At 40.7% G+C, this 27,143-nt stretch overlaps 1 protein-coding gene and 1 non-coding gene across 2 annotated transcripts; one reads left to right on the plus strand and one right to left on the minus strand.

Annotated features, from left to right (window-relative positions):
- The first annotated feature begins 528 nt into the window (after positions 1-528).
- CD8A (CD8a molecule) lies at positions 529-23,037 on the plus strand. Its single transcript, XM_044447274.1, has 6 exons — positions 529-615; positions 3,314-3,658; positions 4,200-4,292; positions 17,079-17,186; positions 18,868-18,904; positions 20,755-23,037. Exons 1-6 carry the CDS (start codon positions 570-572, stop codon positions 20,795-20,797), a joined length of 672 nt encoding a protein of 223 aa, XP_044303209.1. The 5' UTR covers positions 529-569; the 3' UTR covers positions 20,798-23,037.
- Positions 9,197-9,268, minus strand: TRNAC-GCA. Its single transcript has one exon. It is a non-coding gene; the product is annotated as a tRNA-Cys (tRNA).
- Positions 23,038-27,143: the final 4,106 nt, after the last annotated feature.

Consider the following 27,143-nt stretch of genomic DNA (forward strand, 5'->3'; position numbering starts at 1 on the left):
TTTTTTCTGTCCTTTCTTTCTTTCTTTAAAATATTTATATGCCATTCTATTCACAAAAAAGCCTCCGGGCGGCTTACAATATAAAATATAACATAAATAAAGTCCCGTCCCACACTGGCTACAGTTAAAAACATAGAAAAGACAATATTAAAACTTATTAAAATATCGCTGGAATAAAAAGGTCTTAACCTGGTGACCAAAAACAAATAACGACAGCGCCAGGCAGACATCTCTGGGGAGCACATTCCATAGATGGGGCACCACCACAGAGAAAGCCCTCCTCCGGGTACTTTGCCTCCTAATGTCTTTCACAGAGGGTTCTTCTCCTCTTTTTCCTTTCTTTCCCTCTCTTGCTTTTGGTTCCCTCCCCCTTTTTTCTTGTATTTATAAATAATAATAAAAGTATTTGAAGGTTCTTTTTGTTCAATTCATGTCCACTGGAAGGAGAAAACATTCTCTGTTCAGGGGGTGGCTGACATCACATCTTTCCCACTAGGCAGGTTCTACTTAATCATCCAGCTTACATTTGCTCACCTGTACCATTGCTAGAGGCAGCTTACAAAAAGAGAATGGCTAGGATGTCGTCTTTCTTATGGCTTTTTGGTCTAATTCTTGGTAAGTTTGGTACTATTTACTTTACATCTTTTTCCTTTGCAGTAGGCAATCATAAAAATAGCACTTTGAATGTGATTTAGGGTTCCAGGAAGACATTGTACTTTCTTTTATGCATATATTAGATTCCCATGCAATAGCAAACAACTTTTGAAATTTCTCTGAGTTTCAAAAGCTGTTTCTCATTTGGAACAAAGCACAGAAGATCAAGCTAATAAATAAATTTAAATTTGTATGTTTTGTTCAAATCTACCAACTAGTAAAAAAGGAAGGAACTAAAAACAGGAAACAGTGCCATATACACCGAATGTATTAAATAAAAATTCCATAGAGTTTGTGCATTTTGCTACAATTGATTAGCGTAGAGTTATTTTTAATTTAATAAAACATTTCCTGTCTTTTCACTAAACGTCTCAAGATGGCTTACAGAATATAAAATCAGAACAGATTCAAAGTTCCAGATGCAACTTTGGAAATTAAAACTCAAACAACTTGGTTTAAAAAATCCATCAGGAACAAATATCTCTAACAACAACCAGCAGCCCTTTTGGGGTATGAACCATACATTAAGGTTACAGGCACCCACTCGTTAGAGGGCCGACTGCTTTGATATTAACAAGAAACTTGATGGGGGAACATAATAAAATTGGCTAATGATGTTTTTCAAAACATCAAGAAGCTCTAAACGGAATGGATTACCCTCTGAGCTTGGGTCTGATTGTGAGGATTTGGTGGGTGGGTTACTCGTAAACTGTTAAATTCTATCCAAGTGCAGTATTAAGATGAAGCCAGTTAAAATTAGTGGGTTCAGTTCACTAACTTCTGTGCTGGATTGTGGCCAGTAAGCTTAAGAATATTGTTCTAAAAAATAAATGGTGCATCTGTGTAATTTACCGGGTGGGAGACAGATATTACAATTAAAGATCCTTTCCATGTAGTAAGTGTTGGAAATACCATAATATGCATGTTTGACCAGTTAGCAAACAATAATAGAGCTTGAAAGAAGGGAAATTCAGGGCAGTCAAAAGAAAGTACAGAAGATATAGTTAAGCTGTGGAATGCACATCGACAAGATGTGGGGATGGTCCCCATGTAAAGGACTTAAAGTGCGATTAGAGAAGCTCAGAGAAATTGTCCATGATCAATATCCTGCCGCCAGGACCTGAGGCCAGGTATCTTTGAATTCCTTTTATTGAGCCCCTGTGCAAGAGGCTGCTCCGGCCTTCGTGTCCTGTTTGTGGGCCGCACAGAGGCATTTGGTTGGCTGGCTGCTCTGGAAAATAGGATCCTCGACCAGGGCTGGATCCAGGAGGGTGGTCACATGTTCTTAGGTTTAATCAGAACATCAGTAATTAATTGATGGGCTTTTGGAGCACTGTAATATTGATCACTGATACCCCACTGTGGAGCACAGTGCACCATAGCAGTGCAATTGCACAGCCGCTGCCCTCCGCCTGCTGCCGCCGCTGCTGCTGTGATGTGCCAAAGGCACAGCACCACCACCTGCACCCTGGCCCAGCTGCTCTGCTTTCCCTGGCCATGCTTGCTAAAGGGACTTCTAATACTCTCACAGAAAGAAGGTGAATTACGGCCCTTGTCAAGAGCCTCCACACAGCGCATGCAAAGGTTTTCTGTGGATTTCTAGGATTTTTGGGGTTTTGTGCCAAATGAAAACTTGGTCCCATTTGGTCGCAATGTTTGTTGCTTTTATTTGGATTTATTAATAATGCTGCTTTGTAGTCTTCTACCTCCTCAGGCATGCTTAACACAAAGGTATCATATATTACATGATATATGTATGTGTGCATCAATTGTGATGTATTGATTGGGTTCACATGAGAGGAGCCCATCATTGGTGGCTACCCAGACTCATCTCCCCAGGGCAGCTTGTTTCCAGGGAACAAGCCACCCCAACAATCCATGGACTTTTCTAGTGGTTTTCTACCTATGATGCTGTGTTGTATCATCCATACCCTGATGATTGACCCATGGTGGATATGGGGAGTTGGCTACAGAGCCTCATGGGAAGAGCAGCAAAAAAATTCCTTGCCACTGTGCAAGCGGCTTCTGGGTGACCACCAGTACCAGCTGCCCCCAAAGTGCCCAAGCAACACTTGGAGTCCCCTGACACTGGCTTTTCCCTCCTTGCCATGACTTTGAGTTGTTTCAGGCTTGCCAAAGTCCCCTTCACCTGCCTCCCCCGCTCTTTTCTCAGAGTTGTAAAAAGACAATTGTCAAGCCAGCTTTCCTGATCTCAGGAAGAAAGGGTTAAAGAAAGTGATGAGCCCCAGATGGCTTATGATCACCATAGAGTGGGGAGAAACAATTCATTCCCCTGGGATATTTGCAGAGGACCAGTGGGGCCAGCAGGGCAACAACCCATGAGCTCAATTATCTGTTGGGGATCATCGTGGGATGTTCACATGCAATGAACTCACCATGACTTGTTGCCAGGGTGAGTTTTGTAAGGTGCACTCATTATATTCTGCTTTTAAGCTACAAAGCTGCTGAGGTAAACCCTAGAGTTCTGGCTGGAATCTTGGGTTATTTATATCCCATACATTCAACCTATCAGATTGCTTATATGCATTTATTCAGCTTTACATTTCAGAATATTGGCAGAATGTAGTGAGAAGAGGGTGCTTTAGAATCCTTGGTGGTGATTAAGAACAAGCTAATCGTGCATTTCTTCTCCCTTTAGGTTGTGCCAAGTCCCAAGCAAATGAGGTAGAAATCAAGATGATCAAAGGCCCTCCCAAAGAGTTTCAAACTGAAGTTCAATTGATGTGTAACCCTCACTATAGCGATACTGGCGTGTACTGGGTTCTTCAAAGAAAGGACCTTTCTGCCCATTTCATCTTACATGTCTCTATACGGTCAAAGATGACACCAGAACACAAAAGAGGCTATAAAGCAGAACGTTCTGGAAACTATTACCAATTAACTATTACCAGCTTTGAGGAGGAGAATCAGGGTTTCTATTACTGCATTGTTCATCGCAACCAGGAACTGTACTATAGTTCAGGCCTCGAAGTTTACCGGCAAGGTACGTTTGAAACTCTTTGTCTTTGTAAGTTCTGTCGCATGTCTTTACTACCCATTGCAAGTGGTGACCCTTTTTGCTTGCTTTTTCTGCTCTCCCTGATGTTCCTTCAAGTACAGAAGCCTCGCTTCTTACATTCCTGCCCTTTGTTGTTTATTGCTCTTGATCTTGAGGAGTTTCCCATTGCTTCTACCCTCAACCACTATTTGCTCAGTTTCCTTTCTATCCAATGCAGCAGACCAAAACTATTCCTGGCTCTCAAATAAGAAAAGGGCTTGATAAGGAGCTGGCAAGGAGAGGTTTCCCTGCTCCTCAGGAGGTCTGAAGAATGCCAATCACCTCTATTGACCTTTCCCTTGAGGTTTCCCTGCTCCTCAGGTTTTAAAAGCTGCACCACTTGCTCCAACATGTTGTTTTCTGTTTTCAAAGTAAGCCACACTGTGGAGTCCAGAGGGAAAGGGATGCTTAAAAGTCATGTCCTAAACCACAAGACTGGGCATGGTAAATGGGTAAAGAATGCCTTCCATCTTTATTTTGTTCACAGTGCAGCTTACCCCAACTCCAACCATCCCAAAGCAGGTTTCAACCAGAAGCAAAGGACTGGTAACAGAAAAAGGCATGGGAAGCCCATCTTCAGGTATGTTTCCTTGAAACTCCTACAAATCTGGCATCATAACTGACCCAATATGTAAAGCCATTTTTCCACTCAGTGCCACTTCCAGCCCAGGATCTGGTTTGAGAAGACAAAGGATGCAAGCTGACAGTGAGCAGACATAGCTCTGGTTAGTGTCCTTGAATAATTCTGTCCTGGAGGTGAGGTAGGAAATGAATGCAATCATTACCTAGACAAATGCATACATAATATGTTTACATAAAATAAGGGACATTTCTACTGCATTGCTTCAAGTCCTTCTCCCAATGCTAGTTTGGTTTTGGTTTTGATGTGAGGATTTCTATTCATATTCCTACCATTCTTCCAGGACATTTTGAGTAGAAAATAAAAACAGGAAAGCAGGGTACTGTAAGCCCATCAAGGTAGTGAGTCATAAGAGTTCCTAGATCCCACTGCTGTATAGCTGTACCACTTTAATTTGAACAAGTCTTTCCCAACCTGGTGCCTTGCACATATTTTGGACTTCAGTTCCCATCAGACCCAGTATGGTCAGTGATGAGGAACCATGGGACTTTAGTCCAAACTCACTGAAGGACTCCGGGTTGCAGAAAACTGTTCTACACCACAACAACATTTCATTTGGTTAACATTCAACTGCAGTCCTTGTTAAATACAAGGAGTATGGGAAAGGAGGGAGGGTTAAACTGTAACTTACCTGGGGTCTGTTTCACTGCAGTAACAATCAGTATAGGGTGCTGTTTCAAAATATAGAAGCTTAAAGCTGAAGCTAAAAGATTTGAACTCTAGTGGGTTCAAATCCACTAGAGTTTGGAAACCACTAGAGTCCATATTTTTCCAGCTGATATGGAAAAAAGGGAAAGAAGGGTTCCATGCCCAGACAATCAAGCTAAACCTAATATGATTGTTAGGGCAGGGGTATCTCACTATTTTATTCACCTTTTTGGTGATTTTATGTATGTTTATTCCAGGTGATGTCTCTAGGAAGGGCACCAGGACTTTAGAAGCTGTCCAAAGAAAGTTTTTTTTAATAACAGTCTCTACTTTGCATATCTCCCCTGCTACTTTAGTGTGATAAGATTATTGATGTAAGTTATTATCTGCTTAAGCTCGATGAAAGGAAGGAAGGAAGGAAGGAAGGAAGGAAGGAAGGAAGGAAGGAAGGAAGGATATAAATCTATCATGATTTTTGGTATATAGGGCCATATTTGGAATTATACTACAAATGCTGTGAGGAACTGCTCTGCTCTGCTACGCACTCTACCTCCAGCTCCTTTCAAATTTAAGTCCATTAAAAAAAAAAAAAAGATTAGCTGTTTTGGCAGAAGGCTTGGAACTGACAGAATCCAAAGTCAAGATACAAAACCATACATAGTTTAAATTGTTTAGTGTTAGAACATCAGGAAATGTAAATACTAAAAACATTGTATCCAAAACAAAAAAAATATTATAATGTACAAACTGGAAGCAATTGTACAAATTTATAATCTGTGGTATTAAACTGTTATAATTAAAAAAAAATGGATATTGAGATGATCCAAATCACCATCACCACTTTGATGCAGTTTACAGCAAATTGATGAAAGTACTTCTCCCTCTCAAGAGATTTTTGGTGACGGAGGCAGAATAGCAAATGGTGCCTACTCCTCAGGTCAAGACTTGTTAGTATCCAAGCCTGGCCATATCATTTTGGCATCTGAGATACTTCCCCATAAGCACTTCTTCTCAGGAACAGTAGCAATAATAACGAATTAAAGATTAGTTATCTTCCTCACATCTGCATAAGCCAGCTTCAGCTGTCTGAAGGACCTGCCTCATGCCATGTTAAAGCAGGAGCAAGCAGCCAGGAGCCTCTTGGTACCAGTGCTCTCTTGGGACCTACCAAGCTGCCCTACCACCACCACTCCCATTCTGTAAGAGTGATTAATGTTCTTATGGGCAGACAGCATTGTTTCAGAGCAAATCAGGCCTCTCCTCATTTCTCATAAACGGCACGTGAGGCTTAGAGATATTTTTAGGAATTGAAGACGTTGGGTGGCTCCAAGCCTGCCCAGCTAAGAAAAAAAAACCCTTAATCTATACAACAACTGATCCTCCAATCGCTTCAGATCCTCCACAGCTTTCCCTATCTTTTTTAAACACCTCAGATCCACTTATCCTGCTGCACATTCCTTTAACAATCTTCTAAACAGCATACTCCACCAATCTATTTCTCTATTCTTCAACTGTTGAGGGCTCCAGTGATCTCCATCCAGAACCAGCTCCAGTCCTAAATTTGACATATTCCCTGAAAGGCTCTCTGACACTATATTTTTAAGACTCATGAAAAACTGCTTTGATTCTCTTAAAAGAAAAATGCAGTGCATTAATATCAATTAATAATATCGTTCTGTCTCTAAAACTCAATATAAGAAGCTCAGTTGAATATCTCTTTTTAGATCTGGCATCAGCTTTCCAGCATCCAATTCAGATTTCCTTCTCACATTAATTCTTCTCTTCTCCTCTGCTCCTCCGCACTTCCACTTCACACATTTCTTAATACCTATAAGTAAATTACAATTTGACATTGCAGCTTAAAGCAGAAGAGTTAGGGGAGGAGAGTCAAGAAAGAAGGAAAGAGAAAAAAACCCCAAGGAAAAGATACGAGGGAAGAAAAAGGACAAAAGAGGAAAGTGGATAATGTTGGTTAGTCATCCTTCTATCAATATTAGAACTATTACTCCCATTCTGTCTCTATTAAAATATTAGTTTGAATTAGTTTATTAAAAAGAGACATTGTTCCAACTGTCATAGCAAAGGACCTTGACTTCCATTCTTCTCTAAGACCTAATGGTCTAAGAGCTAATGGTCTTCTCTAAGAGCTAATGGTCTTCTCATAGTACATTTTTTGTTCTTTGTTCTTTAGGATTATTAATTTTTTATTCGTAAGGGGAGCCAGGACCAGTGAAAACCCCCCAAGTCCCATCAGAGAGATACAATTGTTCCTTAGAGCAAATCATGTGTAGTTTAGATCAAAAACAGCAGCAAAAAAATTGCCTGGCTCAACCAGCAACTCCCTTAAAAACGGTGACAAAGGGGGAGAGAACCATCTTGTCTGCTACAGTGAGCTTCAGCCAAGGTCAATTAATAATGTCCAGGATTCTTGAATAAAAATATCAGACAATTTACAGCTGCAAAATTAAGTGGAACAGTAACCTTTTCAAAGTCCTCTCCAAGCAGAGAAACAGAAATGCCTTAAACCAAAATCATAATCTCAAGTCTCAGCTGTCCAAAAAGCACCATTGTCCTCTTTCTCAATTAAAAAAAAACACAATTAAGCATGAAAATTCACCCAGCTAGTTCGTTCGTTCGTTCGTTCGTTCTTTTGTGAATAAGTTTTATTCTTAATATATACCTAACAAAAACTAAAAAGCATCAGTCATTGAAAACATCAGACCTACTGGGTCAGCCCTCCACATTTCTCTTTTTATGTTAAACTATAAACATAATTAAGTCTATGCATAGTCCCGTTTTTCTAGCCAATGATAAAAAGAGTCCCAAGTTCGAAAGAAATCTGTATCTTCTTTCTCCTTCAGAGACAAAGTCAATCTGTCCATTTCCACAAAGTCCAAGGTCTTTTTTAGAATCAGTTCATCAGTAGGTGGCTCTTCACTCTTCCAGTGTTGGGCAAATGCAATCCGCACCGCAGTAGTTACATGCAGAATCAAATACATTGCTTGTTTACTATGATCATCAGGTTCAATGCCTAATAAGAAAATTGCAGGTTTAAATGTTAGAGGTTTTTGTAAAATTTCCTCAAGCCATTTGTGTATTTTAATCCAATATTTTTTTGCCTTGTCACATGTCCACCACGTATGATAAAAAGTACCCGATTTGTGTTTACATTTCCAACATCCATTTGACATATTTGGAAACATCTTGGCTAACCTATTTGGCAACAAATACCATCTATAAAATATTTTGTACATGTTTTCTTTTTATGAAGTTGCTAATGTTACTTTAATATTTCTTTCCCACAGCTTTTGCCATTTCTCTAACTCTAACTTGAGAGCCAGTGTGGTGTAGTGTTTAAGAGCATGGGACTAGGACACTCAGCCATGGAGCCAACTGGGTGACTTTGGGTCAGTCACAGACTCTCAGCCCAACCTACCTTACAGGGTTGTTGTTGTGGGGGCATAAGATGGAGGAGGAGATGTAAGCTGCCTTGAGCCCTTTGTAGGAAAAAGGCAGGATATAAATCGAAATAATAATATTATATCCAAAGTTTTGCACCCAAGTTATCATAGTTTCCTTAACCTGTTCATCTTCCATTCTCCTATCCAAAAGAAAATTATACAATCTTTTAATCATTTTCTCATCTGATTTGAAAGTCACGTGGTCAAATGCTGTTAACTCCTTATAGAAGCCCCACATTCTATAGTCTTTAGCATATCTCGATTGCATTTGAACCTTGTGCCACCAAGAAATATTAATTCCTTGTTCTTGTATTTCTTGATTCAATTTTAAACCACCATCATAATCCAAAATATCATCATATTTCACGATCGTATCAAAATTTAATGCATTTGGATATACAAGAGTTTCCATAGGCAAAAGCCATCTCGGTAATTTAATATACAGTTTTGTCTTTAACTTTTCCCACACTGACATTAATGATTTCCTAATATAATGATTTAAGAAACAACCATGTACCTTACACTTTTCATACCACATATAAGCGTGCCAACCCATTTGCAAATCATGCCCTTCAAGATACAAGATTCTCTTATTTCATAGAAACATAGAAACAGAGCAAGTCAGAAGGGACCTCCCAGGCCATCTAGTCTGACCTCCTGCATCAGCCCGCTCTGCTCACGACACGCCCACCATGTGCATGTCCAGTCGATCTTTGAGCACCCGCAAAACATTTCAGGAGGCACCTGGATTTGAACCAGTGACCTCTTGATCTGCAGTCAAATGCTCTACCACTGAGCTATATCCCCACTTCCATTTCTTATTTCTTAAAGTTCTCCATTCTTTTAGCCACGTTAAAACAGAAGCTTGATAATACAACATTCAATCAGTAAGACCAAAATCCCCATTCCCTTTAGCCTCCTGAAGCATTTTTAATTTAATCCTTGGTTTCTTCTGTTTCCATATGAATCTTGAGATTTGGGTATTTAAATCATCAAAGAATTTTTTATTAATTTTCATGGGAATCATTTGGAATAAAAACAAAAGCTTTGGTAATATATTCATTTTAACTAGTGTTATTCTTCCCAACAAAGATAATTGCAAATTAGCCCATTTTTCCAAATCACTCTTAATTTCCTTAAATGGTTTATCATAATTATCTTCTTTCAATGTAGTACACTTAGCTGTAAGAAAAATTCCCAAATATTTAACCTTTTTAACAATTTGAAGGTCTACTTGTTCCTCCAGGGTTTTTCTCTGCTCCAGTGTAAGATTTTTTTACCAACAATTTCGTCTTGTCTCTGTTTATTTTCATCCCAGTAACATCGCCATATTCTTCAATTCTTTGTAGAAGTTTAGACATTGTTACCAAGGGTTCCTCAATTATAAAAACTAAATCGTCTGCAAATGCTTGCAATTTATAGCTTTCATCTCTAATTCTAGTGCCCTTAATGTCCATATCATCTCTAATATTTCTATTTAACACTTCTAAGATCAATATAAACAGCAGTGGTGATAAAGGGCATCCTTGGCTTGTGCCCTTTTGTATGTCTATAGTATTTGTAAATTCTCCATTAATTATAATCCTAGCAGACTGTTTTTGATAAATGCTTAATATCGCATTAATAAATTTTTCACCAAACTCCATTTGAACTAGTTGTTGCTCCACAAATTGCCAGTTGACATTGTCAAAGTCCTTCTGTGCATCCATGAATAATAACGCTATTGATTTTTCAGAATGTACCTCTTAATACTCTAAAATGTCCAGGATGATTCTCATATTATTCCTCATTTGTCTTTTAGGTAAAAAGCCATTTTGGTCTGGATGTATGAAGTCTGTTAGATACTTCTTTAGTCTTTCTACCATTACAGAGGCAAAAATTTTGTAATCCACATTTAATAGTGATATAGGTCTATAGTTCTGGATCTGTGTCTGTATCTTCTTTCAGTATTAGTGTAATATTTGCCTCTGTCCAAGTAATTGGTATTTTAGCATCTAGCAATGCTGTGTTACATATGTCCTTAAGAGGTATAGACAAGATTCCTTCAAAAGTTTTATAGAGCTCTCCTGGTAACCCATCCAGGCCTGGGGTTTTGTCGTTCTCTTGATTGCCTCAGTTATTTCTATCATTGTTACTTCTTCATTTAGTGCTTTTCGGTATTTCTCTGGTAGCTTTGGTAATTTTCCCTTTTGGATATACTTATTAACTTTCTCAGTTGAAGCCTCTTTATTCTGATACAACTTTGCAAAGAAGTCTTCCACTATTTTCTTAATTTGTGTGCTTTGTACTTGCAGTCATCCTCTCTTTCCTTCAGTTCATATATTAATCTCTTCTCTCTTTCCTTCTTTACTTTATGAGCTAACCATCTCCCTGGTTTATTAGCATTTTCGAAAAAATTCTGTTTAGTCAGTTTCATTTGCTTGGTAAGTTCATTTGTATCCAAGAGGTTCAGTTTGTGTTTTAGAATATTCATTTGTGTCTTAAGGTCTTTTTTAGATGGATCTTCCTGTAGCTCCTGTTCAAGCTTCATCAATTCCTCTACTAATTTAGATCATTACTGCTTTCTCATTTTATTTATTTTTGCTGAGTATGTTATTATCAGCCCTCTAACATAGGCTTTAGCTGTATCCCAAACATTTTGCAAAGAGGTTTCTTCAGTTTTATTAATTTGAAAAAATATTTCCATTTCTTTATCTCTTCTTTATTTTTTTCTTTAATAAGGCTTTGTTTAACACCCATCTGGGCATTTTTACTGTCGCTTTCAATGTCATAGTTACAGGATTGTGATCTGCCCAGACATTTGTCTCTATTTCAGCTTCTAACAGGTCTGGTACTAAGTCTGGGGTTATCCAAATCATATCAATTCTGGACCACGACCTATGTCTATTCAAGTAGAAAGTGTATTTAGCAGAGGCTGGGTTTTTATGTCTCCAAACTTCTGTCAGTCTAAGTTCTTCAGTTGTGTTAAAGCAAGACTTTGGAAGTATCCTCCTGCCTTTCTTCTCCTTAGTCTCACTCTTACGGTCCATTTTCTTGTCCACAATTGCGTTGAAATCTCCCATTAAGCACAAAGTCTGATAATCCAATTGCGAGAGTAAAGTATGTAGTTTTTGGTAGAACTTCCGGTAGACTTTCGGTCAATGTCGTGGCAAGACGGCTGTGAAGAACGGAGGCTCCCGTAAATCACGCCAGTAATCCGTTCAACAGGGGGCCAAAAGAGGTCCATCCAAGCCCTGTCGGGGCAGGGACTAGAAGCCTGAGCACGCTTCTGGCCGGTGCGGGGGGCCGCTGCACATTGACTGGGAGAAACTTGGGATTTTCTCAGCCGAACAAGGGGGAATCTCCCCCTGCAAGCCATCAACGACCGGCAATATAGCAAAGAATAAAAGCTTGAAACGCATCGGACCTGCTGGGTGAGCATTTCTACTCTTCAAAATATTACCCGTGAAAGAACGTGAAATAAATGTTAATCTGGATAAAAGAAAAGGAAAGAAAAGCCCTTTCGATGGAGGGAGGAATCCCCCCCCCCCGCGCAGAATTTAAGCAGCAACTAGGGGAGCTAATCTAGGGGAGAGGAGCTGAGATCTGGGAAATCTGAGGCTTAGAAAAGAAAAGCTCTTTAACCTCCCAAGGGCAAAGAATCAAGATAGAAATTATTGCAGATTAAATGATAGAAAAGCTTTTCTTCTTACTTGCTGATTACACGGCCCTCAGAGACACTTTGCTGACGTTACACCAACAAACAACTCTCTGCTGCCACCCCGTGGCCATTTTACTTATAACAGATATACTGTGTGTTAAACAAGCCTTCTCCTTCCCTTTTTTTTTCCCCTTTCTCTGGAGGATTTTTCTTTGCTGTCACTGTAGTTACCAGCAAAATCTCTATCACTATGAAACAAAACACACCCCTCCTCCTCCTCGGCACCTGCATCAGCTACCCAGAGTCCAACTCATCCATCCAAAACTGCAGATGTTGAAAAATACCAAAAAGATCTACAAATGACACTTTTGGCGATATAAGCATCTCTAACATTGGTGCAAGCATCTCAAGAGGCCAGGCAAAATTCTATATTAAAATTGACCTTAGAACAAAAGAACATGATAGCAGAGCAAAAGAACACAGCAATGGAAGAAAGAGAAAGATTGGATAAATTGGACAGCTCTGTTAGGGATGTATCTAATGAATTGACAGATGTTCGACTCAAAATTGAACAGAATATACAAAAAATACAACAAGCCCATGCAAAAATTGAAACAGTAGACAAAGAAACACAACTATTAAAACAAACAAATAAGTCACTATGGGACTCAGTCACTATATTAGAGATGGAGAAGGCATCCAATTATCTAAGATTCCAGAACATACCTGAGGAAAAGGATGAAGACTTAAGGGAATTAATAATTACCATGCTGGCAGATGCATTGGATTTGGAAAACAAAGAGGTGGATGCAAATATTGACCTTGTTTATAGAGTTAATTCAACTTATGTTAGAAAACACAAACTTCCCAGGGAAATTCATGTTAAATTTGCAAAAAGGTCTGTAAGAGATAATGTTTTGAGGGCTGTACATGATAAACCTTTAAAAATCGACAATCACCATGAGGTGACTGTCCTGAAACAAATACCATGGAGGATCAGAGAAGGACGAAAGAAATATTTATTCCTTACCACAAAGCTGACCATGAAGGAGATTATGTATAGGTGGTTAACGCCAGAAGGAATATTCTTTACCAGGAATTCCACAAGATATAAGTTGGATTCAATTTACAAAGCACAAGAGTTTTATGAAAAATTCAGAAGCTCATTTGAAGATGAAGAATCGGATGTACAAGAAGAAGGAGGAAAAGGCGCTGAAGCAATGGAAGTAACAATATATCACTCTGAAGAAGGAGAAATAGGGAATACAGACTCACAACAAGACGAACAAACATCGGAACCAAAAGAAAAGAGAAAAGGTAGAAGTGTAAAGGCAAAACATAAGTAGATAAATATATATGCTTTAAATATGACTCTTAAAATGGAAGGAAGAATTGAATTGTTTTCTCTAAATGTAAATGGACCTTCTAAGAGGAGAAGGACCTTCTCTCAACTCCAAAAACTGAAGCTAGATATAATTTGTCTACAAGAAACATACATCAAGAAACAACACAGTAAACTCTTGGAATGCTCAAAGCTTGGAACGCTATTTATATCCTCCGCTTCTCAAAAGAAAAAGGGTTTAGCATTATACATCAAGGAAAAATTAGACCCCAAATATATACTGGCTGACAAAGATGGTAGGATTCTGGTGGTTGAAGCTACAGTGAAATTTAAAAAGGTGCTTTTGGTGGCAATTTACGCCCCAAATGATCACCAGGAAATGTTCTACCCAGCTAATATTTTCATACCAAGGTCAGTTTACAGTATTCATAATGCTTAGTTCTAGAGTGGAGAAATGCCTTCTGTCAACAAAAGATTATCCGTTTCAAAGTCCCTTCAAAATAGGTAAACAAAAATGCCTTAGGAGTTCAAGCTGCATCAAATTGGTGTGCTATTCCCTTGGCAAAGAAAATGTCATAATATAAAAAGAAATAATAAAACTAAAAGAAAAATGAAAAGAAAAGAAAAAAGAAAGAGTAAGTGTGTGTGTGTGGGGGGGGGGACATTTTATTTACTGTTTCCAGTATTACCTTATCAGGCCATTTCAGTGAAATCAGAGCTGTAGATGGAGAGTCTTGATACTCACCTGTCATTTAGAGAGGTAAACACCCCTCGGGGCGATTTATAGTCACCCAAAGTGGCAACATTTGCTGCTGCTTCATCAAGTTGCCATTTCCCCCTCTTGACTTGCACTAGATCTTTTCCATGTAGATTACATTCTTTTCCCTGGTCTCCCCATTCAGCTTTGGAATTTTCATTCTAGGTTCACTTTCCAAATGGATTGTGTTGGTCTCTCATCATACCAAAATGGATAATGTTCCTCCTCCAGTTGTGACAACTAGAGAGCGGCAGTATATATGTATTTTCTCATACAGAATTAACTTTATGAAGAAATCCAGATTTCAAGATTGACAAGAACACATTTGCCTGGTGTACTTGGACGTACAGGATGATTTTTACTTAGGATCGGCCTGTCAATCCTGACAATAAATTTTTGGCCATTTTCCACATTGCATGCTATCAATTACCAGCAATGGCTGCATGGCAATATAAGCAACGGATGCATTTATTAGGATCCAGGTTTGTTTCTGGTGCTTTTACAGCTTCACAGCTGCCTGCATTACTGGAAGTACCATCTGAGGCCAAACAGCTACCTCGACCTACAATTCATGTGCATAAATATCTGTTATTGGTGAGTAAAGATGATGCATAGGATCCTAGCCAAGAATGGAATAATAAACGGGAGTACCCTATTTTACCCAGTCACTATTATCTGTTTTGCAAGGGGTTATGGATCTTAGGCTAGGCTTAATTCAGCAATAACAGATGTTTCAAATATACTGGATGCCACAATGTCTCTTCAATAATAACTCGATTAAATTGGCCATTTGTTGGTGGTGTAATGTTTCTTTTCATATGTTTTGGCAATGCCCAATGGCAACTTCCTTTTAGGAAGCAGTAATCTATATTGTGGTAAAGAGTGCTTTAACATGGGCTTCCTCTGTTGTCTTCTACACTTTTTGCTTGTTGGAATTGTCCGTTGTTGAAAAATCTTCTTTTTCAAGATTTCCCACCCCTATTGGACTCCTTTTCTTTTTTAAGAGTGAGTTTCTATGGCAGCTCACTTATCATTGTTCTGAGTTATTTATTTATTTATTTATTTAGGAGACTTCTATGTCATTAAAGTTGGCTTTCTTGAAGTTCAGGTTATGTGTTTGGCTGTAGTTAACCTTTGTCTCCTTTATAATTGAGAATTCCTCCCAGGGTTCCCATGCCTGTTATTTTGCCCACTAGGTCATCCCTGTTAGTATTAATTTGAGGATAGCGGTTCCTCTCATCCCTTCCTCTACATTCTGCTGGAGGAAATTGTCTGCAACACATGTCAGGAATCTCTTGGAGGGACCATCTTTGCCAGAAATTGTCTCCCAGCACATATCAGGGTAATTGAAGTCCCCATAATGACTACATCATTCTTCTTGGAAACTCTGGCAGGTTGCTTTTCAAAGGTTGTATCTTGGTCCTCTTTTTGACTGGGTGGCCAATAATAGGCACCAATAACTATGTTTCTCTTATTTTTGCTCCCTTTAAATTAAGTGAGATGCTTTCAGTGGAACTACTGAGTCCCTCTTCTTATACTTCTGCCCAGTTATATGTGCCTTTTATCTATAGAGTGACTTCAGCTTCCCTGTTTGTCCTTTCTATTTTTCTTGAACAGGTTGTATCCATTAATTATAAAGTTTCAGTCATGTGAGTCATTCCACCAAGCTTCAGTGATTCTTGTAAAATCATACTTGCCCTCATGTACCATGAGCACAAGTCCATGTTTGTTTCTCATACTCTGGGCATTGGTGTAGAGACACTGAAGTTCATTTTCTTTGTGCCCTGGTTTTCTTCCTCTGTTTTTTTGGGAGACTGGTTCTGGGCCCTGCTTGAAGTTTTTTCATGGTTGAAATACACAAATCTTTGTCAGGTGATGGTATGCCATGCCGCATGTCTCCTTCCCCTGTATGTTTCAAGCCCTCTTGATGAGCTTTTTCCGATAGTGCCCAAACACATGCTTTCTGTTCATTAATTAAAATAGTTCTTTAATTGACTAAAAATAACTAGCTAAAGTAACTGTCCCATGATGTGGTGCTGGTCACTTGCTTAGATTAGTTTAAATCTACCTTCATGGAGGATAAGTCAATCAATGGTTATTCATCATGATAATGAAACAAACTGGGACAAACTGGGAATTATTTTTGCTTTGTGATTTGTTTATGGGCCTATATGACAAGACTATGTGACTGGTCCTGTCCAACCAGGCCTATATTATGAACATTTTCTTTGTGGGTACAATTTCCTAGCAAGAAAAAATGTTCCATAAACTGTGTCAGATTTATGTGGTTATATTTTTCCATGTCTAGAGGGGTATTTGTGTTAGTGTGTTACGTCTTAAAGACTTTGTTTTATTATATACACAATTGCTACTTGTGAGTGGAATTACCTTCCTGCAGGCATACATAGCAAAGTGAAGAAAAAGTGTCATATTTTACTGCACTTTGTCCTGCAGTGTGCATTTAAGAATGGTTGTGTTGTCCTCTTCCTGCTTCAAATGGTGCAACCCAAGGTTAAGTTCTGTGACAACGGTGAAGCTTTGAACTATGCTACAGAGTTCACCCCTGCAGAGGAAGGCAGGACTCGCTCCAACGGAGCAAAGCTCAGGGAACCAAGGTTCCATTTGGATGCCAGGAAGCACTTCCTGACAGTCAGGACCTCAAGGGTATGGCATGGGCTTCCACGGGAGGTGGTTGAGGCCCCATCAGTGAGGGTGTTCAAGGATAGGCTGGACATGCACATGGTGGGCATGTTGTGAGCGGAGCCGGGGGTCAGACTAGATGGCCCAGGAGGCCCCTTCTGACTCCCTCTGTTTCTTTGTTTCAATTGTAGAAAAGCTTATTCATCAGGAGTCATTTTAATATGTGTCATTTCTACAGAGACGGAGACTCAGAGCCTTATAAAGTGTGAGCTCTACATCTGGGTTCCCTTAGCCAGTGGTTCATTAGTCCTGATCATTTTGGTGATTATCCTTTCGGTGTGCTGTGGTAAGAATTTCCTTTTAGTTCTATCTGATGGTTGGGTTTGGGAGGTTGGGAGTGGGGGTAGCATAAAACTAGATGTGAACGGTCTCATCTACAGGCTGAGTTCACAAGGGCACCACATTATAATCTTCAGCATATTGTTTCATAATGAGCAGGGAAGCCTATCTGCAGAACATGCTCATTTCCTTCTCCCTTAGTAGCTGTATCTCTCAAGCATTGCTGTCTTGGCAAGGATGTAGAAAAGGACGGGGGAGGACTTAGAAAATGAATCTTCATACACAAATGCATACAAAGACACTTGTGAGACCTGGTTGATTAAAATCAGATCTCTGATGAACTTGCAGACACATACACAAGTAAATTAGAAAGTATCATGTCGCAGTATGGTATGTTTCTGTATGGGATTCCAGCTGTTTTGACATTTCAAACCTTTTTCCAGAGCACATGCAGCATAAACAATGGCCACAAGTCACACACATGGAAAAGGGATGCTGCCTGCACAGCATCCTCCAGAGTTCAATTCCTGGTGCTCCGCACACTCAGTGCCAAGTTGGACTGATGGCTACCAGAATGCGGGTCAGAATCCAGGGAGCCCCCCAAAACAAATTCCCAGCATATCCCTACCTGTAGCAAACCCAATCTTGTCTGCCATCCCCACCGCCATGGCATAGTTTTTTGCTTCCCCACTTTTTCCTTTTCTGGAGATCACCTTTCACGATCTTTAGTTTGACAGCAAGTAACAGCCCATTCAAAGTGCCCAAGCAGCATATACAAAGAGTGGTCAAGAGGCAAACCTGGGCACGTCTACAGGTCTCACATGGCATGTCTCACCTGGCAATGCCCTGCAGAGTGTCTGCTGTCAAAATGCAACAGGTACCTCTCACGGTTCCCAGAGAGACTGCCAAGAGCTTTTTATTTGACTTTGGTTTCTCTTGACAACTGTCAAAAGAGAACCAAGGCTGTGAACATCTTTGCTAGCAGAAAGATGGAACCCAGTGAAATCATCATGGGGTGGCAGGGGTGTTTGGTTTTACTTTTATTTTGGGAAGGAACCTGAATCCATTCTGGTTCTCAGTTCTCCATATTTTTCTGAGAATCTGGGTGCTCAGGAGGGTAGAAAACTGAGCTGTCCTCTTTCTCAAGAGCACAGAGGTTTGACAGCTAACTGACAAGATACCAACTCCTTTTAAAGAGAATTTGTTTTTTTCTGAGCGAATGTAGTGCACTGGCCATGGGCTCAAGGCTTGGAATCCCAAGCAAAGCAATATGGCAAGTCTAAGTTTACTTACAATATTATTGTGCACAATATTCAAGTTAGCTAGCTTACAATGTATTTGGCAGCAGTTGGTTAAAATGCAAAGTGTGAACTGAACCGCAAGGCAGCCTTCAGTCTGCTAGAAGGAAAAGCGGATAAGGAGGGTATGTGTTCATTCTTTGATCCATCTGCACTCACAGAGCCAAAGAAGCAGGCAGCACACAAAATTCGATGTATGTGATGTTTGATGTTTTTAGTGTTAGTTTAAAATTTTAATAAAAAATTTATTAAAAAAAGAAAAATCAGTAGTTAATAATATATACAAAACCATTATGAGCTGAAGTAGAGATGAATAAGAGCAGAACACTGCAACATTTGATGTACTAACACAGTAACTCACTGTTGTGTTTTCAAAACTTTTAATTGAAGGTCTAAGGAGGAGAAGAAAAATATGCAGGTGTAAAAGGTGAGTCTTTCATGCAGTAATTCTATGTCTACTTAGAGTGAATTCCATAGTAGTGATTAATGGTCACCTTAACTTCCCCATCTTGGCTTTTGTTGGAGCTCAGTGCTTAATTTTAGAGCTATTTTTTAATTGACTGATTAATTTGATTGGTACACCATCTTCCTTATCAAGAAAAAATGGCACTGAAGGTGGTTTACAATAAAGAATAAAACTTTACTACCTGTATAATAAAAATAATTAAGCAAAAACAAAACCTTAAAACTTTTTGATAATCTGGCACATGTGGACAAGAGAATAGAAGTCCTTGTGTTAACTATAACACCTTTCATTTTGGTTTTACATCTTAGAGCTTAGTTCATTGCAGCTCTCTAGGTCCACAAGCTGCCTGCTTTCCCAAACCTTTCATTCTTGCTAACTTATCTACCTACTTAGCAGTACTAGGGTATTGTCTCAAGACTTGAGACATCTCTCAGTATTAGTGGCTAGTGTGGCACACACTGACTACTGGTGCACTCATAGAGCAAGTCTGCGGTCCATCCAGACAGGGTTTCTCCATCCTTTTCTCCTTAGCAGATTTTCTGCTATGTGTAGAAATCAATGGTGGGAAGACCCCGGAGGAGGATCCCCGCCTCCATTGAAAGATTGCAAATGGCATTTATAGGATGATGGTGCAGTCAGAGCTTCGTCTGGAGCCACACCTGAGGCCCAACTGTATGTGAACATCCACCACCCACTTACCTAGAAGTAAACCCTACTAACTCCAGTGGGGTTTGCTTACTTCGAGTACACATATGCAGAGGTTATTATAAGTGTCTCTGCAGCTAATACACATTTTTAATACAAGTTGTACCCTTAGGTTGTAGGCACTGATAATTAAGTGCATGTAAGCAGGACTGGAGAGGTCATATAGCCTTTTCTTCCTTTATCATCTTGATGAAGAAAATCCCCCTTCTATTCAGGTTGGATGAAAAATTCCCTTTAATGTCAGTGGGGGATTTTCCCACAAAGCAAATGCTCGACTCAGTTTATGGATTTTCATCAAGACCATAACCAGGGATGAAAACCCTAATTTTCTTCTCTTTGTCCACTCTGATCTTATCACCTCTCCCAAATGTACATTTTTAAATACCTGATGGAAGTGCACATTGAACACCAGCTCTAGTTTGGTCCTTCCATCTGCTAGAAGGGATGGTGAGCAAAGGCTGCCAGAGAGACCAGTATCTGAACAGTGAACAAAGAACTCTGTCCAATTAATATAGGGAAGTCTACAAGCCCTGCTACTAATCATTAAGTTTTAATAGACAGTTGACATGAGCTCCTACTGTTTACAATGTGTTTCTTGAGAATAATATGTTAAACCATCCCAAGACTTCAGTAATGGGACGGTCTACAAAAGTTATAGATAGATAGATAGATAGATAGATAGATAGATAGATAGATAGATAGAACTTCTGAGTTGACACTACCACCATGGCCTGGCCCATTGTTCCCTAGACAAGCTGCCCACCACGCTAATATCAACTTTCCTACTGCTTGGCAAAAGGGTTTAAGGAGAAAAGGGTTTAAGGTATAAGAACTACTAGGAATATTGCAAAAGACAGAATATGTGTCACTCTTCTTAAGCCTGAATGCTACATATTTTAAAATGGGAATGCATATTTTATTGAGATAAATCATTGCATATTGACAGGATTATGATGCCCTGAATCGTCAAGTAGTGAAGGTGAAGTCATGCCTCCTTGAAAACAAGTTAGATCAGTGACTCTCTGGAAACAAATTCTAGTTTTTACCAGATGAATACACTTATTCATGTCAGTTGTGTAGTAAGTCTCCTGCTCTTTTTTCTTTAGGCCTATGGATGGAGCCAATGGAAAACTTTCTGTACCACGCTGAAGCCTGCGCCCGAGCTGAAGTCTTGCTACTAAATTTCCTGATGCACTTATTGTACCTTTCCTTTCAATGTTACATACAGGGGAGTCTTGTGTTTGTAATGATCTTGGTTCAGACATAACAAACCACAGTGGCAAGGCTTGGCATTATGTTTGAACCAAACAACTAATTTTGTCCAAGCAGTCATTTGGCCTCCATGGAATCGTGATGAGAAACAATAGTATGTTCTATGATTTCTGTACTTCCCCGTGGCTTGTTTTATTACCTGAAGCTAGAAACCACACTTTCACATGGTTTCCATTGCTCCTTCTATGGCAGGGGTGGCCAAACCAAGGCTTGCAAGCTGCATGCAGCTCTTTGCGTTTATTTTGCAGCTTGCAGAGCCTGTAGCATAGCAGGTCCCTATTTGCCTGTTTGTGGAGGGTGAGATGTGCATGATCAGACAAGGCACAGAATTGTGCTCGAGGATGGTGTGCAAAATCGGGCTACTTCTCTGCAGGCCCTGCTGAAGCTGAGGGAACCAAATGACAGCAGCACTCCAGGGGAGGATTGGGTCCTTGCTGAAGTTTCCAACACGGCAGCTGGCAATGAGATTTCCAGTTCCTTCTGCTGCTGGGTGGTGTTTTGCACCTGAGCTCCCAAGGTGGCAGTATGCGGTCGCTCTGTTTCTTCTGATATTCAGAGCTAAAAAGGAAACAGAAAGGTCTCACTCTGAAAGGTTTTTAGTCATTTTGGCTTAAAAGCATAGCAGTACCCTAACAGAAGTTTACTCAGCAATAAATCCTACTGTGTTTGGCAGAGCTTACTCCGGGGTAAGTGTGCATAGGGTTGCATTAGCTGAGATGGGTGTCAATCATTTTGTCCCAATGGTCATTTACATAATAGGTTAACCTTTCCTTCACTTCCAAACATTTGTAAAAGCCAAGTGTCTGATGCATCTTCCTTCCCCTGCTACCACAGGTCCCTTGCTTGCTTTTCTGTGTGCTTAACTGCCTTTTATTTAACAGTAAGTATTTGTTCATGTCTTGCGGCACTGCAACATCTGACATTTACCATATGTGGCTTTTCCGTCAAGCAAGTCTGACCAGCCCAGTTCTATAGTATTCCAAAGAGCAGCCACAGACACCGCAGATGCTCCTGCTTGTGCACATCAACTGCTGACTTGCAGCCAACAGCACTCTGACTGGCCTAGATGCCCTGCTTTTTTCCTTCTTCCACACACTGCTTTTGGCCTCCTTCAGCCCTGGGTTTCTGATGGCAACAGAGCACTGAGCCATGCTGCCTCGCCCAGCAGTGACCATGGGGTGAGTGGCCATTGCAAGCTGTGCAGGCACCACCAGGTCTGCTTGTGGAGCCAGCACTCTCCCCTTGCAAAAGTTGCCTACACAAGAGGAACACACGTTGCCAGCTTCGTGCCAACATTGCCAACTGGGTGCTTGCTCAGGAAAGCCCTTGCTTCCCACCCTCCACTCTGTTCCTATTTTGTCTCCGATGTTCCTCAGGACTGTCCCCTACCGCCCCCTGCCGGAGTGCTGGGACATATGTATGATGCTGCCTCCATCCCTGGCACAGGGGGCCACACCGAGGCCTCTCTGGGTGCTCAGCTGCAGAGAGCAGGGCGGCAGTAGGGGAGACGTTTGGGTTTGTGCATGGGGGCACATGTGGGGAGGGGTGTGTGTGCACTTGCATGTTGGCAAAAAACAAGGCAGAGGCAGGGTGTACTACTTTAGTACTACTCTAGCACAACATTGCTACTCTAGTGAGTAAACAGTTGCTCCACTGAGCAGCAGGGGGGAAAGGGGCAGGTGGCTGAGGGTTTGTGTGGGAGAGGCAGGTGCTGCAAGTGGGAGCAGTGCACTCTGGGGTCGATTTTCAGTCACGGGGGCTGACGGAATGCCAGCCACCGTTCGGAGGAAAGATGGAGCAGGGTGGAAACCAGTGATTCATGGAGGCCATATGCCTGCCTGAAGCCAGAAGCCAAAGTAGGATACCATGCCATGCGTGGTATGGTTTAGCATTACACGTGAATAGAACCATTTCCAAGCTCTTCCCCGCCTGCCATAGCTTGGATTAACTTACTCAGCAGTTCTCTGGGCCTCCTCTGGTGCATTAGGAAGCTAACCATGGCACTTTACGCAATATCTGCTACTACTAGCACTATTGTCTGTTTAACTTCTATCCTGCCCAAGAGCTGAAGCTGTTTCCAACGTAAATGTTGTTTAATAAATGAAACTTCAACCAAACACATCTTGTCAGGATCAGCAGTTGCACAGGAAGAGGAGTGAAGCAGAGTGCAAGCCTCGTGTGTCTGTGGGGACTGGGAATGGCTCCAGCACTGTGTGGCAGCGGGGGGGGGGGGCAGCAACACCCCCTGCTGCCCGCTTGCATGATCCTTTCAGTGGCTGCCCTTCCACTGGCATCAAAACAGCACTTTAAAACATATGTTAGAATCTAGGTTCAGTCCTAGTGCTTTTACTGCTTTAGAGCTCCTTTTGTTATTGGAAGTACTGATTGAGGCAGCTATTAGAAATAATTATGTTATTTGATTCATTTCTACACCACCCAAATAGCTGAAGTTCTCTGGGTAGTTTACAAGAGTTCATAAACACAATATAAAATACCATAAATTATTTCCAAAAATTAAAATGTGAAAACGGGGAAAATAAATTATTATGAAGCGTAGCCCTGTAAAACACATGGGATGGGTAATTCCCTCCCTCAAGCCTTGACTATCTATATATAGAATCATAGAATAGTAGAGAGGAAAGAGGCCAAGAAGGCCATCAGATCCAGTCCCCAGGACTCCAAAGTAAACCATCCTTCTTAGATGGCTTTAAAAGTATAAAGGGCCATCTTAACCTGGTGCTAAAAGGATGGTGAAAGTTTGGTGCCAGCCAGGCCTTAGTGGGGAGGTAGTCCTTACTGGGGGGGTGGGGGGGCATCACTGAGAAAGCCCTCCTCTTTACTGCTGCCCTCTAAGTCTCCCTCAGAACTAGGACTAAGAGGAAGTCCATGGATGCTAAGCTTAGTCTCTGGATAGATTAGAGCTGGGAGAAGTGCTCTGTTAAGTACTGTAGTCCCCAGCTGTGCAAGGAATTACAGCACCTTGAACTGAGCTTGGAAGCATACAGGCAATCAATGCAAGTAGGGCAGATCACATTTATTAATCAAGCTGCTGCATTTTCACAAACTGCAGTTTCTGAACAGTCTTAAAGGACAACTGAACACAGTGTGAATTGCAGTAATCTAATTTAGAGATTTACCAGAGCATAGATTACTGAAACCAGCCTATCCCTGTCCAGATAAGGCATAGCTGAGCCATTTGCCAGAACTGGTAGAAGACATTTCTTGCTATTCAGGAACCCCTGAAATACAAACCTGCTGCTTTAAGTGAAGTACAATCCCACCCAAATCAAGTTAAACACCCTTCATCTAGTCAAAGGAACAGTATCTCAGTCTTGTCTGGACTGAGCTTCCGTTTGTTAGCCTTCATCCAATCCATTGTTGCAGCTATGCACTGGTTTACATAGAAACACAGAAACTGAGCAAGTCAGAAAGGGTCTCCCAGGCCATCTAGTCTGACCCCCAGCTCCGCCCATGACATGACTACTAGAGGAACTATATCAAAAATCTACACACTCAGAGCACCATCCTCATGTCTGATCAAAAAAAAACCCAAATCCAGAATGCACCTGCCACAAGTGCTGGCCAATCGGAAGCTGGGACAGTTCCATGGTTGTCATGGAGGCCATGAAACCCTGAGCTGCTCCAGACAAGATTCCCTCTGTATGTATGTTGAAATCCCCCAAAACCAACAGTCTGGGAGTCTGCAGCATCCTATTCAAGACCACCTTTGTCAGCTTTGGTAAGGAAACTGATGGTTTGCAGGGTGAGTAGCATACCAGCAATTTGCCCTGCTGGCCCAGCACAAGATGCAAACACGCCAGACTAGTAAATCGATGGCCAAGGCACCCAAAGGGAGAGAGAATTCTTATAGACTATGGCACCCCACCACCCAACCTCAGCAATAATTATTGGTGAATAAATATGATACACAAGTACTTAAGCAAGAATGGAACATTCAGTCAGAGTATCCTGTTTTGTCCTGTCAATGAATTGATTCATTGGCATCTATCAGAAGGGGTAACGGGTTGCAGGTTAAGTTTAATTCAGCAAATGCATATTTGTGAGTGTGTACATTGGTTATAATGGATACCATAATGTCTTTTTCTCTAAACCAGCCAATTGTTAGAGGTACTTCTCTCACTCACATGTTTTGGCAATACCCAATGGCTACTTCTTTTTAGAAGGAGATAATAATTCAGATAAACGTGATGAGGGACAGTTCTATAATATTTACAGATGTGCATTTTCTTAGAACCTAATGCAAGGTCAAATAAATGGCTCATCTGTACTTTTTTGACAGCTAAAAGACTATGTATGCTTCCATTTTCAAATGGGTGGTCTCTACGCATAATATGCAAATAGATAAATACATGGATAACCAGATTACCTTTAAAATAATCACAAATTGTGCTTTAATGTAAGTGATTAACAAACTAAAATAACAGAAGAGTTTTGTTCATTTTATGGGCACAATTTACATATTATATTACTAGAAACTTTATTTTTTTTCAATAAAAGTAAAAAGATATCCAGGTTACCTTTGTTGAAGTTTGTGTATAAATATTCCTAAGACAGATGCATAGACAACATGGTGACAATACATATTTGTTCACTGAAGCAGTACCTGGAGTCACAACATTATCTTGGACCTCCATCTATAGTCTAAATATGGTAGAATAAACCTTCCTGAATGCAATCCTTTCAAAATGAGCCAGTGAATGCAGACCTTAGTTGCAGAAATGATCTGAACCTTCTCTGCATAAGCCACTTATTTTGTGAGCGTGTGATTCTTCACTCATGGTAGTTTGTCCGTGCTTTAGACCATGTTGTCATCCTCCAGGGGCTCTCCCATGCTTTCCATGAATATCTCCCTCTTAGAAAGGGGAAAGTATGACAGAACAGAAATCTAACATACCAGTTGTACTTCCTCATACAACTCAAGGTTGTTGTTGTTGTTAGCCGTGAAGTTGCGTCCAACCCATTGTGACCCCGTGGACAATATTCCTCCAGGCCTTCCTGTCCTCCACCACCCCCCAGAGTCCACTTAAGCTCATGCCGACTGCTTCAGTGACTCCATCTAGCCACCTCATCCTCTGCCGTCCCCTTCTTTTGCCATCTATTGTTCCCAGCATTAGGCTCTTCTCCAGGGAGTCCTTCCTTCTCATTAGGTGGCCAAAGTATTTGAGTTTCATCTTCACTATCTGGCCTTCTAAAGAGCAGTCAGAATTGATCTCCCCTAGGACTGACCGTTTTGATCGTCTTGCAGTCCAAGGCACTCAGGAGTCTTCTCCAGCACCAGAATTCAAAGGCCTCAATTTTTCGGCGTTCAGCCTTCCTTATGGTCCAACTTTCACAGCCATACATTGCAACTGGGAAAACCATAGTCTTGACCATATGCACTTTTGTCGGCAGGGTGATGTCTCTTTTTTTTAGTATGCTGTCTATATTTGCCATAGCTTTCCTCCCCAGGAGCAGGCGTCTTTTAATTTCTTGGATGCAGTCCCCATCTGCGGTGATCTTGGAGCCCAAGAAAATAAAATTTATCACTACCTCCATTTCTTCCCCATCTATTTGCCAGGAAGTGAGGGGACTGGATGCCATGATCTTAGTTTTCTTAACGTTGAGTTTCAAGCCAACTTTTGCACTCCCCTTCTTCACTGGCATCAAGAAGCTCTTTACAATTCCTCTTCACTTTCTGCCATTAGAGTGGTATCATCTGCATATCTGAGGTTGTTGATATTTCTCCTGACAATCTTAATTCTAACTTGTGATTCATCTAACCCCGCCTTTCTCATGATGTGCTCTGCATATAAGTTAAATAGGCAGGGCGACAGTATACAGTTGCTGAACTCCTTTCCAATCAGTGATTCCATGTTCAGTTCTCACTGTTGCTTTTTGACCCACATACAGGTTTCTCAAGAGAGAAATAAGATGGTCTGGTATTCCCATCTCTTTAAGAACTTGCCACAATTTGTTGTGATCCACACAAGCAATGACTTTAGCATGGTCAATGAAGCAGAAGTAGATGTTTTTCTGGAACTCCCTAGCTTTCTCCATGATCCAGCCTATGTTGGCAATTTGAACTCTAGTTCTTCTGCCTCTTTGAAAACCTGCCTCAAGGTAGTATATCTTTAATAAGGGTTTCATGGCCCCATTCACAAGTAAAACATGAATTTGGGGAAAGGGGACTTTTTTAGGAATACAGAAGTCCAGAGTGCTGCTC

This window comes from Varanus komodoensis, unplaced genomic scaffold, assembly GCF_004798865.1.
Source record: "Varanus komodoensis strain SLA01 unplaced genomic scaffold, ASM479886v1 scaffold51, whole genome shotgun sequence".
NCBI lineage: Eukaryota > Metazoa > Chordata > Lepidosauria > Squamata > Varanidae > Varanus > Varanus komodoensis.